The sequence below is a fragment of the Dendrobates tinctorius genome, unplaced genomic scaffold (genome assembly GCF_039654945.1).
Source record: "Dendrobates tinctorius isolate UK_male_01 unplaced genomic scaffold, ASM3965494v1 ptg000156l, whole genome shotgun sequence".
Taxonomy (NCBI): Eukaryota; Metazoa; Chordata; class Amphibia; order Anura; family Dendrobatidae; genus Dendrobates; species Dendrobates tinctorius.
Window position 1 is genome coordinate 13,460,428 of NW_027361823.1, and position 15,181 is coordinate 13,475,608.

General features: G+C 41.1%; 1 protein-coding gene across 2 annotated transcripts in view; it reads left to right on the plus strand.

Moving 5' to 3' along the window:
- The window catches only part of PRKG1 (protein kinase cGMP-dependent 1), a 1,325,447-nt gene that overhangs the window by 1,294,925 nt on the left and 15,341 nt on the right, over nt 1–15,181 (plus strand). For both annotated transcript variants that reach the window (XM_073548242.1, XM_073548243.1), the window contains 3 exons: nt 1,548–1,670; nt 4,580–4,642; nt 13,706–13,772. In XM_073548242.1, coding sequence (XP_073404343.1) covers nt 1,548–1,670; nt 4,580–4,642; nt 13,706–13,772 — 253 coding nt within the window. The remainder of the gene's footprint in view (nt 1–1,547; nt 1,671–4,579; nt 4,643–13,705; nt 13,773–15,181) is intronic.

A 15,181-nucleotide genomic window follows, 5' to 3' on the forward strand; every position in this document is an offset into this window, starting at 1 on the left:
ATCATATTATATGTCTGACTGTGGGGAATGTTACACTGTGAGTGGTGGAGGACATTATACATGGGATGTGGAGGGCATAATATTGTATAGGGTGCTGCGGTTGACATCATACTTGGGCCTGTGGAGAGCATCACACTGTATAGAGGGATTTGGGGGACATCATAATGTATAGGGGATTGTGGGGAACATCATACTGAAGGCTGTGGAGAAATTATACTGTAAAGGGGGGCTGTCGTGATCATACTGTATAGGGAACTGTTGAGGTCATCACACTTTATAAGGGGCTGTGGTGACCATATTTTATAAGGTGGTAGATACAGTTTTTTAGGAAAAACTTGGTAATAGATTTCCTTTAAGGTCATGCTATGTATTGTTGTATTTTACCTGGTTTGTCAACAGTGAATAGTATATAGAGATAGTAAGAGGGGTCTTCTAATCAGCTACAAAAGGGGGTTCTTATTCTGTGTCCATTACATGTAATATAATCGCTAGTTGAGTGATATCTCAAAAAATAACTAATCATGGAGTTTCAAAAAGCAAGTTCAACTGTGTTAAAGGGAATCTGTCACCTATTTTTAGCCCTATCAGCTGCTGGCACCGCCATCAGGGGCTTATCTACAGCATTCTGTAATGCTGTAGATAAGTCCCCGATGTAACCTGAAAGAAGAAAAACGAATTAGATTATACTTACCGGGTGGCGTGGTCTGGTGCAGTGGGTGTCGCGGTCAGGGCCGGCGCCTCCCATCTTCTAGCAATGTCGTCCTCCTTCTTACTTCTTCTGTGGCTCCTGCGCAGGCGCACTTTATCTGCCCTGCGCCTGCACCGGAGCTGCGGCAGAAGGAAGAAGGAGGACAACACCTCTAGAAGATGGGAGGCTCCGGACCGGACCACGACACCCATCGGACCAGACCATGACACCCATCGGACCGGACGCCCGGGTGAGTATAATCTAACTTGTTTTTCTTATCTTTCAGGTTACATTAGGGGCTTATCTACAGCATTACAGAATGCTGTAGATAAGCCCCTGATTGCAATGCCGGCAGCTGGTAGGGCTAAAATGGGGTGACAGATTCCCTTTAAGCCAGTTATCGATGGGCCTGCTGATTGTAACTGGGTTACCCAAAGGGGAAAACCTCTTAAATGTTTATTTTTATTAGAGTTCCCTTATGGACGAGCAGTAGAGTGTTGCATGCTTAGATCCATATACTCCTCTAGTTGAGTCCATATTCTGCACAGAGAAGAATTAGAGATGTCTAAATATAATTTGCAAAGCTTTGGGGGTCAGTAATTCCCCTTTTTCAGGCTTTTCAAAACAAGATATAATATAATTCGAACTATAAAACTCTAATCACCGTGCTCTCATTGTGTAAAACATGGAATATGCCTCTTGTCCTGTATAAATAATGTGCTCAGATTTCATTCCCACGAAACAGAGATACATTTTCCATTAACGTTCTAACAAGAAACATAATTTGCTTGTTCAAAGAAATAAAAGGAATGAGATTCCCATTTGCATTAATTGTATCCATTCTTTTCTTTCACCCCAGCCCCCCATTCTCAGGTCCAGACCCTATGAAGACTTATAACATCATACTGAGAGGGATCGACATGATTGAATTTCCAAAGAAGATTACCAAAAATGCTGCTAATCTAATAAAAAAACTATGCAGGTGAGAACAAAAGCACTTATTCCGGCATGACAAGTAACATATGAAACGGCAAATTACTTGTGCGCATTGGTTCTTTGTTTCAGGCAGTGTAGACAGGAAAGGCCACGTCCTCTTCATATGCAAGTTGTCCATATACCTAAATTTTCGCCAGATTTACCTTATTGGCAGATGTATCGTACACATGATGCTGGGAGACAAGGATCTGGTGCGTTGGATCTCCAATGGCCGATCACTTTGTTTTCCGAGAGTTGAGCTATAAGATTATGACAGCAGCTCTCGAATAGAAAACATAGGAGCACTCGGAAAGACTAAAGAGATAGCCGTCAACTGAAGAGTCATGCATTCAACATCTATCGAATGTCCAAATAACTGTCCGACTATCCGAGACTGTTCAAGGAAGAAATCTCATGTCCAAGTTTGATCGGATATTTGGACCACACTCGGCAATGCAATTCAATGAGTCAGAATGGAGACGATGAAGGCATATTTTTTTTCTCCTCATCCGAGAGAATCGGATCACACTAAGCAGACAGGTTGATCAAACTAATCACAGTTTGAGTGTCATTTGCATAATCGGTCTCACTCTCTCAAATGATAGAATCTATGGTCGTCTGCCCCCGCCGTAAAGGGGTTACCTGCTAGTACTACCGAAAATACCTATAAACAGTCAGCAAATAAGAAAGATACTTCCAAACAAATATAAAATCTGATAAACAGTGGAATAAAAAAATAATCAAATCATAACAATAATCTTTGTTAATCTTAATCTGACATAATCAAGTAAACATGATACAATTGGAAGAGTGAAACAAGGAAACCCCCCTAACCCAGGAAACAGCAAGCAATCAGTAATAAAATGAATATCATTCCATACATAAAAGAGGTTCTTTAGTGCATGAGAGTATAACTATACAATCACAGACGAATAAATATCAAGATATGAATAATAACAGACAAAACCTAAGACAGAAACAAAAAGGACATATACCCTGCTGTAAATAAAGAAGTAATAGCAATAGTGCATAGAAATAATGAAGGGGACTTCGTAAATGCAGTTTTTGATTAAAAAAAAAAGCATAAAAGCCATCCCACCAACGTCAAGGTGTGCCATAATCGGGATGGTACCAACCTCTAGTATTAGAACCTGACAAAGTGACATCAATGTGAATAAGGGCTGAACAGGACCGGGTTTCGAAGATGGATACTCAGAAATAGGAAGCAATAAAAACGTAATATCCAGCTCAATGGTAGGGAGGCCACGTACTTACCTGCAGGTTCATCTTGATTTGGGTACACCTTGACACTGGTGGATGGCTTTTATGCTTTTTTTTTAATCAAAAACGCTGTTTAGTAACTAGTATCCTATGATATTAATATGCACTATTGCTTTTACTTCTTTGCTTACAGCAGGGTATATATTCATTTTGTTTCTGTCCTGAGTTTTGTCCGTTGAATGGTCAGGGTGACCATGCTCCTATACCAACTTCTACGCCAGTTCATTTTTTTTTCGGTTAAATATCAATAATAACGCCAATGAATGACAGATATGTTGAAGAGAGCACCCTATGGTAGATATGGGTAAACACATGCATGCTAATGATGCCCCTTACAGATAATATAAAACGCATAACAAATAGACCAGTAATAACTCAAGTGAGGAAACAAGAGCATAAGACAATAGTTGGCAGAAAGGCGGAGCAGCCTGAAAAGTGTAGTATAGACCACAAGGTTTCGCGTCTGCTTCTTCAGGGGGTATATGATACCATTGTTTAATGGATTCTACGTGTAGAAGGCTGCAGGACTCATTCTCCTTTTCCTGCTCATTAGTGTGAGAAGGAAATTGGGACAGATATTTTTAACCCTGCTGCAAAATGCCACCCATGGGGCCTCGCTCCAACACAGAATAAATGTTGCAGGTATTTTCGTGTGCGGAACACTTTCTGCGTTTAACATTTTAAGCAAAATATATGTCATTTCAGGAAAACATGGGTCCACTGTGAGATTAAAGACACTGTGAAACTGTGCTGTTTTTCTTGTCATAGACTTCAATGGGGAGCCTGGCAAGATTGCTACTGCGTTTTAGGTATGGAGTTGCTGCAACTCTGTACTAAAATAAAAAGGATGAAAAAAAGGCTGCATCAGATTCGCACAAAAACACAAAAAAAGGGAAAACCAAAAAAAACTATAGAATACAGAAAAAATGCAAAAATGCGATTAATTCACACCATATTTCGGTGCAATCACCTGTGTAAAAAATAATGCAGAAAAATGTAGCGTTTCTGCACATGGAAGCACATGATGTCTTCACTTTCTACATATTAGCAGGCAGCATCCTTTATAAATGATAGACAGTGATGATTTTTCACTAAGAAATGATTGAGTGCATCTGCAAGGATCTTCAATGTGCAGAAAAAGATTGCAGCCTTTTGGAAAGGCCGTAGAATGGGATTGAATGGCTGCTGCAGGTATATACTGCCTGTGTGCGATACATCAGATATCACAAACAGTAGAGCGCTATTAGACAGTCTGCAGTAATCCCAGCTAGGTGCAACTTAAAGTCCAGCTGGGTTATCTACTATGGATTTAATTTCATATCGTCAGCTGCAAGATATCATACATATATGATACATATAGTGCAAAATAGTTTTTAGGTTTTAGCAAACAAACGATGAGTCTCTGTAATTCTCACATTATTGGTTTTCCAAGACAGTTCAGGTTTAATTTTTTTTTTTTTGCTGGAGTGTGCTGCCCTCTTCTGGTACTCAGATATTACAGCAGCATCAGTACTGTCATCAGCCTTTGAATTATAGACTTATCGAACAAAACTTTTAGATGTGCAATGTTTGTACAACTTAACTCAACTATTTTCATTCATTTCCGTATCTCTTTTTCAATCATTTTCTTCCTAGGGACAATCCGTCAGAAAGGTTGGGAAACTTGAAAAATGGAGTCAAAGATATCCAAAAGCACAAGTAAGTGACTGACGATGACACAAACCATACTAGTTCGCGTGGACACTGCTATATAGTCAATAAGTCTGATTCCAGATCATATTACGTCGTATCTAGATATTACAGCCCTTTGCTAAATGGCAAGTGCTGCTATTGACCAGTAATAAATGATCTGCTTTAGAAAAATTAAAAAAAAGTCATAAAAACGTTAAAATTAAAATTTTATTTTACTGATTTTAGTTTATGTTCATATTTCCGTTATAACATTCCATTTGTCTGTTTCCTTCTTACAAACACCCAAAAGGAATTAATGTCCAAATCAGATCCATTGCATTACTGATGCAAATGGAAGCAGGCGAACCCCATTGATTATTATGGGGTCTGTCTGGGTTTAGGACAGTAGAAATAGTGAAGCATACAGAACTTTTTTTTTACTGTTCTAAAAGTAGCGACATAGAACCAATGACAACATCTCTAATCCAGCATTACGCATCAACTCTGGTGGGCCCGTTGCGCGCGCCCACAACCCTATCAATGGGGTTCCTCTGCTTCTGTTTGCATCAGTTATGTGACGGATCCCTTTTGGACATGAATTCCATTTGTCTGTTCCTCAATACTGAAGAGACAAACAGAGAAACCAAGGAAATTACCATTGATTTTAATGACACTAAAAGAAAACTCTTATTCCTGTAAATCAATGGTGTTGTCAAAGTGAACCTGTCAGCAGTTTTGGCCGCTATAAGCTGCAGCCGCTGCCTTTCAGGACTTATCTACAGAATTCTATAATGCAGTAGATAAACCCCCGATCCAACTTGCAAGGTAAGAAAAATACGTTTTGTTATACTCACCCGGGGGAAGCGGTCGGTGGGGTCCGGTCAGATGGGTGTCGCAGGTCCGGCACCTCCCATCTTCTTGCGATGCCACCCTCCTGCTTGCTTCATCGTTCCCCGGCATCGCGCTCCTGCGCAGGCCTACTTCTCTGCCCTGTTGAAGATGGGAGGCGCCGGACCAACACCTGCGACACCCATCGGACCAGACCGCCCCGCCCGGGTGAGTATAATAAAACTTTTTTTTCTTATCTTGCAGGTCGGATCGGGGGGGCTTATGTACAACATTATAGAATTAATGCTGTAGATTAGGGCCCACCAACAGATCATGTTTTCAGGATTTCCTTTGTATTGCTCAGGTGAAGCAATTATCACCTGAGCAATACTAAGGAAATCCTGAAAACATGATCTGTTGGTGGGCCTTGATGACTGGAGTTGGGGAACCCTGCTGTAGATAAGCCCTGAAAGGCAGTGGCCATATCTTACATCGGCCCAAACTGCTCAAAGGTTCCCTTAAATCACACATTTCCCACTATTATTTTGTCTCTTGCTTTGAATTTCCCTTTAGTAAAAAAAAATAATACAGTTTCTCAAGTTATGCCCTCTTGAAGGCTTCATTCAGATGTCTTCGTAAACATGGTCCGACATTCATTGGTGTTTGGTCAGTTTTTCATTAGTGCAAAGCTTCTCCTACCCATTACAATGCTAAAAACAGACCGCACACAAATGGCATGTGTGTATTCTTCGCGATTCGTCCCATAGAATTAATTTTTTTTTTGTCCATTTTTTGGTGGTATTTTTTGCCTGTTTTTCATTTACAACACAGAAAGAAATAGTTATACTATTGCGGTAACAAAGATATATACCAAACAGGACTTAGTACCACACAATGGTGTATCAATGATTAAAGTAAAATATCATGCTTTATTGAAATTTATAAAAACAAAGTGCACAAGAAAGATACTGGAAAATAAGGAGGGACTTCAAACCATGGAACCTCCCACCACAACACAGCAAAGTAAATCTGATGCAATCCACATGACAATAATAGTAACAAATCTGCAATTAACATAGGGCAAAAAAGATACCGCCAAGTATATTCCTAAATAGAACATGAATGCCCATCACGGGTATACATGAAGAACTCTAGAGTTGTGAAGTGTATAATGGACTAACACTGGCCCTCACAAAAGGCGTTACCCTAGGTAAAGTAAACAGAACATGTGAAAAATGATACGTGGTTACGTACCAGTATATGCTGGTGGGGGATTCCCGGCTGTCAACTCTTCCCCGATGCGCATTTCGCACAGCTTCCTCGGGAGGCATGTCAGGGTAGGGGGCGATCCGGTTTAAATAGAAGTCTCGCTTACGCGATAAATGAATAATTACCTAAACCTGTGTGAATGTTGCCAGAGAGATTCAGCTAGTGGCGAGCGCCTGCGAGGCACAAGTAAAAGGTCCTGTTCCGGGATGAAGTCAAAGGCATTCATGGCACCTGCACAGGATCACGTGAGTCCTGCCATCCAATAGGAATGCTAATCGGCGGTCATGTGATCTGGTAACGCCAGGTCCTCAAAGGGAATTGTGCACTCCTGAATCACTACAGACTGCTTCATGCATATCGGTGGCTCAAAATACCCCGCATGCGCACTGCCACATAAAAGAGAGGACTAAAATGTGAATATATGTATTAAAATGTGGGCAAAAAGGATGACTACAATGTGGATATGTGTATTAATATTATAAACTGTGTCCATAGTGTCTATTCTAAAAACTACAACATGACTAAGACACATACTTGTGTCATGAATTAGAAATATCATTACCATAAGGTTAATGTGCACCAATATCTATTTTTACTAAATAATTAGTTTCTATTCATTAGATTGCTGACATTAAAAAGAATCCAGAATGGGGTCCCCATTCTTAAACAATGTTTGCCTGCTACTCCTTCTTTTGTGGCAAAAAATAAATTGTCCTTTTCCCTTTGGGGGGATTATTTATGGGATTTATTGTACTGTCACTTTATGTATTTTATCAAAAACATAAATCATTGTTTTTGTTACTGTATATGCAATCATATATTATCTTATTGTAATATGAAGATGTATATGTATATTATAACAACTAATGCCTATTTATTATACACTATTTAGCACCTTATATTATTGGTTATTCATGTATGGGCACTTTATGGCACATTATCGGTGCTTTTTAATGTCGGCACTCTAATAAATAGAAACTAATTATTTAGTAAAAATAGATATTGGTGCCCATTAACCTTATGGTGATGATATTTCTAATTCATGACACAAGTATGTGTCTTAGTCATGTTGTAGTTTTTAGAATTGACACTATGGACACAGTTTATAATATTAATACACATATCCACATTGTAGTCCTCCTTTTTGTCCACATTTTAATACATATATTCACATTTTAGTCCTCTCTTTTGTGTGGCAGTGCGCATGCGGGGTATTTTGAGCCGCCGGTATGCATGAAACGGTCTGTAGTGATTCAGGAGCGCACAATTCCCTTTGAGGACCTGGCGTTACCAGATCACATGACCGCCGATTAGCATTCCTATTGGATGGCAGGACTCACGTGATCCCGCACATGCGCCATGAATGCCTTTGACTTTATCCCGGAACAGGACCTTTTACTTGTGCCGCGCAGGCGCCGCCACTAGCTGAATCTCGCCGGCAATATTCACACAGGTTTAGGTAATTATTCATTTATCACGTAAGCGAGACTTCTATTTAAACCGGATCGCCCCCTGCCCTGACACGCCTCCCAAGGAAGCTGTGTGAAACGCGCGTCGGGGCAGAGGTGACAGCCAGGACTCCCCCACCAGCATATACTGGTACGTAACCACATATCATTTTTCACATGTTCTGTTTACTTTACCTAGGGTAACGCCTTTTGTGAGGGCCAGTGTTAGTCCATTATACACTTCACAACTCTAGAGTTCTTCATGTATACCCGTGATGGGCACATGTTCTATTTAGGAATATACTTGGCGGTATCTTTTTTTGCCCTATGTTATTTCCAGATTTGTTACTATTATTGTCATGTGGATTGCATCAGACATACTTTGCTGTGTTGTGGTGGGAGGTTCCATGGTTTGAAGTCCCTCCTTATTTTCCAGTATCTTTCTTGTGCACTTTGTTTTTATAAATTTCAATAAAGCATGATATTTTATTCATTGATACACCATTGTGTGGTACTAAGTCCTGTTTGGTATATACCTTTGTTACCGCAACAGTATATTTAATGTTCTCTGGGGTATCATCTTTAGGGGCAAAACATAATAATTTGGGCATTTTTTTTGTGATAAAACAGAAAGAAATTGGTCACGACTAAGACCTAGCTGTCGAAATGCATCGGTTTTGCCTCTAGGGTATCCGTGTTATGCCATCGTCCTTGCTTTATAATGATAATAGAATAAACGTTAAGTTTTATTCATAAATTCTATTGCTGGAGAAAACTTCTTTTTTCTATATGTGACCCCCGCCCCAGACCAGGGCGGCTCCGTGCGAGGATCTATTGCCGGACAAAGTGCTTCTGCACATGGTGAGCTGACATTACCTCGTTTCCCTTTCCATTATCTACAGATAGAAATATACTCCAGTCAGGGACTAGCAGACATTTCTGACATCATTTTTCAATACTTTCATGGTGTAAATGATGATGAAATAATCGGCTGGGCTTGTCAGTGCCCACTCCCTGTGATGCGCTACTCCCTTTTCATAAAGTTGTCAGACCTGGCTGGGACCAGCATGAAAAAACGAAACAACACTAGAAAATTGTCATACATTGCTTGATGAATTGGGCCCAAGGTATCTAGTTTTATAAAAGCATAGGCCAAATGCCAAATTAGAGGTCAAGTTCCTGACATCTCATTCTGTAGAGCAGTGTCGTGTATGTTCATGATGACTACACACCCTTGGGAGCCAACCAAATGTTATTCTAAGTCATGGCCAAGAATGACTTTCCTAGAAGATGTTGGGAAAATTATTCTTATCAAACCAAGTTAACCTCACGAACTGTGGAAAATGATTTTGTGTGTTTTCCCTTTGATACCAAAATACATAAATAGCTATTATTTTCCCACAATTAAAGTTATATTACCTGTTCCTGTTCGTTGTGACCATTTTAAATACTATGTTCACTCATAAAGGGTTTTTTCCATAACCAATAATAACCACTTATCAATGGGTGACTCTAAGTCTTCCTGCACTTTGGGCAAAAATTCAGTTTGGCGCCCCTCCAAAACACAGTCACTATCCGACTAGCTTCTCTTCCTAATTTTCTCAATGTTAAGTGAAGTACTATTGTTCCGCCAAGAGAAAAAGGAAGAGAAGCCAATCAGCTTATGAGAGAGAGGTCATGTGATTACCGCTGGAACTGAGCAGAGGCAGATCCTGACAGTGAGTATATTACTATATTATTCTGATTTGGCATGTGGCAGTGTTTAATTTTATAATTAGTGATACTACCATAAATACGGATGTAGTAATTCTTAATTTGTCAGATGGCACAATACTTTATTAACAACATAGCCATGTATCATGGTATCTGACAAGTGATGGATTATTATTACATGTGTGCAGAATGAGAACAAATGCAAGTACAATAGAACCACCAAAAGAACAGAAATACATTACCTGAATCTCCAACAGTACAGAAATACAGCATCACAGCCACCATCAGTACCGGAACACATCACCATAACCACCAACAGTATATAAATACATCACCAGAACCACCATCAGTCGAAGAATACAGCACCAAAACCACCATTAGTGCAGGAATGCAGCATCACAGCCACCATCAGTATAGAAACGCATCACTAGAACCACCATCAGTATAGAAACACATCACTAGAACCACCATCAGTACAGCACCAAGCTTAGTACAGTTATCAATCGCAATGTCAGTTCGGCCTCATATACAGTTGTATCACATGAACCTACAACTCCTGGTATGTCCTACAGGAAGATACTGGGAATTGTTAACAGTCATCATCAGACTGTGCACCATACCGGAAGCATTTTACATGCAGGTACCATATAGGTGCCTTGTTCTCTGATTGTATTTGTTCCCTTTCTTTTCTTCTCCATCTTGTTCACACACCATGATGACATTTTGCATTTACAATTTGTTTCTGGAGACTTCCATCTTATCTGTCCTTCTGCAGCAAATCCCAACATGGTGTCCTTAAAAAAAACAGTGTCATTATAATGCTATTATAAAATATTATAATCAAAAATATACACCAGCGCTCCTCTTGGTATATACTAAAGCTGCAGGTGCTTTGACAGCCTCTGTGCTATTGGCTGGCAGTTAAAAAAGTACAAAAACAGAAGAGGGCACCGCGCTAAAGTTACTACCTGCATATGCCAAACTATAAAATAAATAAATGTGTGCCAGATCAAATTTTAGTCACTCTCTATATAAGATATACAAGTATGACATGCAAGTGAAAGTGAAAAAATGAGAATCTCCCTACCTTAGAGTGATTCAATACCTGAACTTTTAATCTTCCAGCAGGCAACAGGGGGAGACGAATAGCATATATATAAATATATATATATACATACATACAGTATATATATTTTTTTTATATGCGTTTTTACTCAGGTACCATTTCAGTGCTGTGATATTGAATCACTCTAAGGTAGGGAGATTCTCATTTTTTCACGTTCACTTGCATGTCATACTTGTATATATAGAGAGTGACCAAAATTTGATCTGGCACACATATTTATTTAGCTATTATAAAATATATATATGCAATTATATTATAAAAATATCTTCACTATGCTGTGCACCTGAATAATTGCGCTTCACTGTGCTCCCTGCTCAAAATATGACCCCCCACACTGCCCCATTATGATACATGGTCAGTGGTCACTACACTGTCTTCTCCTTTACATACTGACCCCTGTCTTCATGATGCACCCTCACATAGGCGCCTCCCCCATACTACCCTGTCTCTTTTTACAGTACATTCTCCTCACACTCCCCTCATCTACATGATGTCTCCTCCATACTGTGCGCTCATACTGTCCTATCTCTATACTGCCCCATCTCTATACTGCCCCATACTACCCAGACTATATACTGCACCCTCTCACACTTTTCTCCCCCATCACTGTCCTCTCACATATTCCCCTACCTTTTCCTCACTACTGACATTTCTTTCCCCCCTGCCCATACGATGTCCTCACACATTTCCCATTACTCATACTGTCTCCTCACATATTTCTTTCCCTCTCTGCCCATACAGTCTCATCACACATCCCCCATCCATACTGTCTCCTTACACATTAATCGCTCCCTGTACTATCTTCTCACACTCCCACTGACCCTTCAGACACTTCCATTTCTCCACTGACCCTACATTTCTCCCCCTGCCCATACAATCTCTTCACACATCTCCCCCATACTGTCTCTTCACATATTCTTTGCCCATACTGTCTCTTGTCCCAGTCATGTCATCTTGCCACAGGGGTGATGCTAACAGAATGATCCACTAACCTGATCAAACTGCTAATGTTGCTCTGACCTGAAAGTGCTGGCAGTCAGGGCTTCAATTGTACTCTCGCCCGAAAGATGCAAGTACAAGTAAATGTGGGAAGCCAACGTTTTAAACTTTCTCTGAGCAGGCTATCAGCTTGACAGCTGACTTGGACAGAGGCCAAATCCCACTCTGAGGTGGCAAAATGCAGCCGCCTGAAACACACCTCAGACCACTGCATCAGGCGGTCTGATGGCACCCATAATGCTGTATATAAGCCCCGATCCGACTTGTAAGAGAAGAAAATTAACTTTTATTATACTCCCCTACAGGGCATTTGGGTCCGATGGGTGTCTCTCCTCTTGGTCCAGCACCTCACATCTTCATTCGATGCTGAACTCCTTGCTTCATGTGGATGATGCGACCCTGCATCATCCACACAGTCTCCTCGGCATCGCGCTCCTAGGCAGGCATACTTTGCTCTGCCCTGATGAGGGCAGCACAAAGTACTGCAGTGCGCAGGAACCCTGGGCTCTTTGTCCTTCTCCGGCACCTGCGCACTGCAGTACTTTGTTCTGCCATCAGTAGAACAGATGAGTATGCCTGCGCAGGAGCGCGGTGCCGAGGAGAGTGTGGATGATGCAGGGACGCGTCATCCACACAAAACTAGGACGATGGCATTGCATCAAGATGGGAGGCACTGGACTAGGACCAGTGACACCCTCGGACCGGACGGCCCTGCAGGTGAGTATAATAAGTTATTTTGATGGCCGTAACTTATATCGCCCAAACCTGGTGACATATTCCATTTAATGTGCTCACAGACAGTGAAGACAATGAAAGACCGTGTAATTACAGGAGTCATCAGAGAAATATCCAGTAATGCGCTCTTCTAGTCAATATAACCACTGCAGCTGATTAAAGGCTTTAGTAGTCCGGTGACATCTAAATGATAATGACATTGTGTCCAAATTGGCCTGAACACACCTCTAGTGCTACCTGGATTGGATCTACGAGGCTGACAGAAGGTGAGCATACCTCTGTTTGTTATTGTAAAGCAGCACTCCTGCAATTTTTTTATTTCAGCGCTGGAGTGGTTCTACTAATTTATGTTCCCTGATCTTAGTCTTATACTTACCAGCCACCATCTTCAGCTGTTCTTGTCGCAGCTCCTGCCCCTCTCCATCACCTTGTGACCTCAACTTCTTACTGACCGGAAGTCAGAGGTAAGGGTCGCAAGCTCACAATGTCAGCCTATGAGAGTGTCTAGCACAGGCCTCATTCTGGATCTCATAGACTTACACTGAGTTGTGACCTCCAGGTCGCTCCAGCAAACACTGGAGCTATCTGGCAGGTCACAAACTGCTGGAGAACCACATGAGCGGAAAGTGTAAGACTAGGGACATGCAACTTAGATTAGTAGCAGCACTCCACCCCAACAATTAAAAAAAAAAAAAAAAATCTCCGGAGTGGTGCTTTAAACATCCATACCTAGTAAAAAAATGTTTCAGGCAACCTGTTTATCATTCATATTCATAAAAGCTCTCTAAAAGATCTCCTTTATAAGAAGACAGACCCCTCATCTACTGTACATCAAATTATTCTATGATGGATCATACATTTTTCTTCGATGCCTTGTCCTCTCCTTATAAGACTCATAAGCAATAAATTATTCATTTTATTTATGCATTCTACTGTTTATAATTATTTTTTGGATTTTATTGTGTCTTTTAGATGGTTTGAAGGCTTTAACTGGGAAGGCTTAAGAAAAGGTACTCTCACACCTCCTATAATCCCAAGTGTAAGTATCTGACCACCTCCTGACACTAATCTATCTGTAGCTGTAGGCTTCACTACATTGTCATTTTCAGCATATAGGAGGGTTATGAATGATATTACAGAAAGCTACATAGTGCATAATGACTATAGTCAATGTCTGGTGTACACAATGAGTCGGACATCCACAGATGGAGATTTAACCGCTGAGTGGCCACCCATACGTCTTTTCACTGACCTCACATATCAGAAAATAGCATTCGCCGACAGGTGACCATACAGCAGCTGTCGGCTGTGCACCATAGCTGACACCTTGCTGCATCAGCCTTCATTGGTTTTAGCACCAACAATGGCTTTTTAACCCCTTAAATGCTGCTTTCAATAGTGACTATGGCATCTAAATGGTTACCAGAGTGTGGGGGAGCTCCCTCTTTAATCCCATCAGCAACCTGAGATCATGACCGTGTGGTCCTGATGTTTGCCATGGCAGTTCACGGGAACATAACGGTCTTAAGGGGGCTTTACAAATAGCGATATTGCTAGCAATATCGCTAAAGCATCACCGATTTTGTGACGCAGCAGCGATATTGCTATGTGTGATACTTACCTCCGACCGGCTCCCCCGCTGGCTATCGCTGATCGCGCGAGATCGTCCATGTCCATTTCTCGTTGGGCGCTTCCTGCTGGTGCCGACGAGCGACGCTTGGACGCGGGCGGGAGGATGTCTTCATCGCCGCGTATGAAAGGTAAGTAATGACCGCTGCTGCGTCGCTACATCGCTGTGAGATCTGCCTGTTTGGCAGCTCACTAGTGACCATTTAGCGATGCACCAGAGATCCTGACCACGTCATATCGTGGTCGGGATCGCTGGTGCATCGCTAAATGTAAAGGGGGCTCTGGAGTCTGCCGGCTATAGTAACATGTTCATAAGTTTGTAACATTTGGTGATAAAAATAACATTTTTCCCTCCTGTCATGCCACTTTGTATTAATTCCTGAAAAGCACCCTACCTGACAGCAGTTTTTAATACATTGCATTGGGGGGCAACGTTTTCAAAATGGTCTCACTTTTGTGGATCTAACAACATATAGATCCGCCAAAGTCACTTCAAAATCGAATATGTCCCTAAAAAAGTTTTATAAATCTTCTTGAAAAAAAACGAAAAATTACTGCTACAATTTAAACCTTCTAATATCCTAACAAAATAAAAGGATGTTTTAAAAATAGTGCTGATGTAAAGCAGACATGAGGGAAATGTTATTTAATCACTACTTTATGTGGTGTGACTGTCTGGATTAAAGGAATAATCCAGACAGTCACAGGGGGCAGTCACAGGGCAGCATGGTGGCTCAGTGGTTAGCATTGCAGCGCTGGAGTCCTGGGTTCGAATCCCACCCATGACAACATCTGCAAAAAGTTTGTATGTTCTCCCCG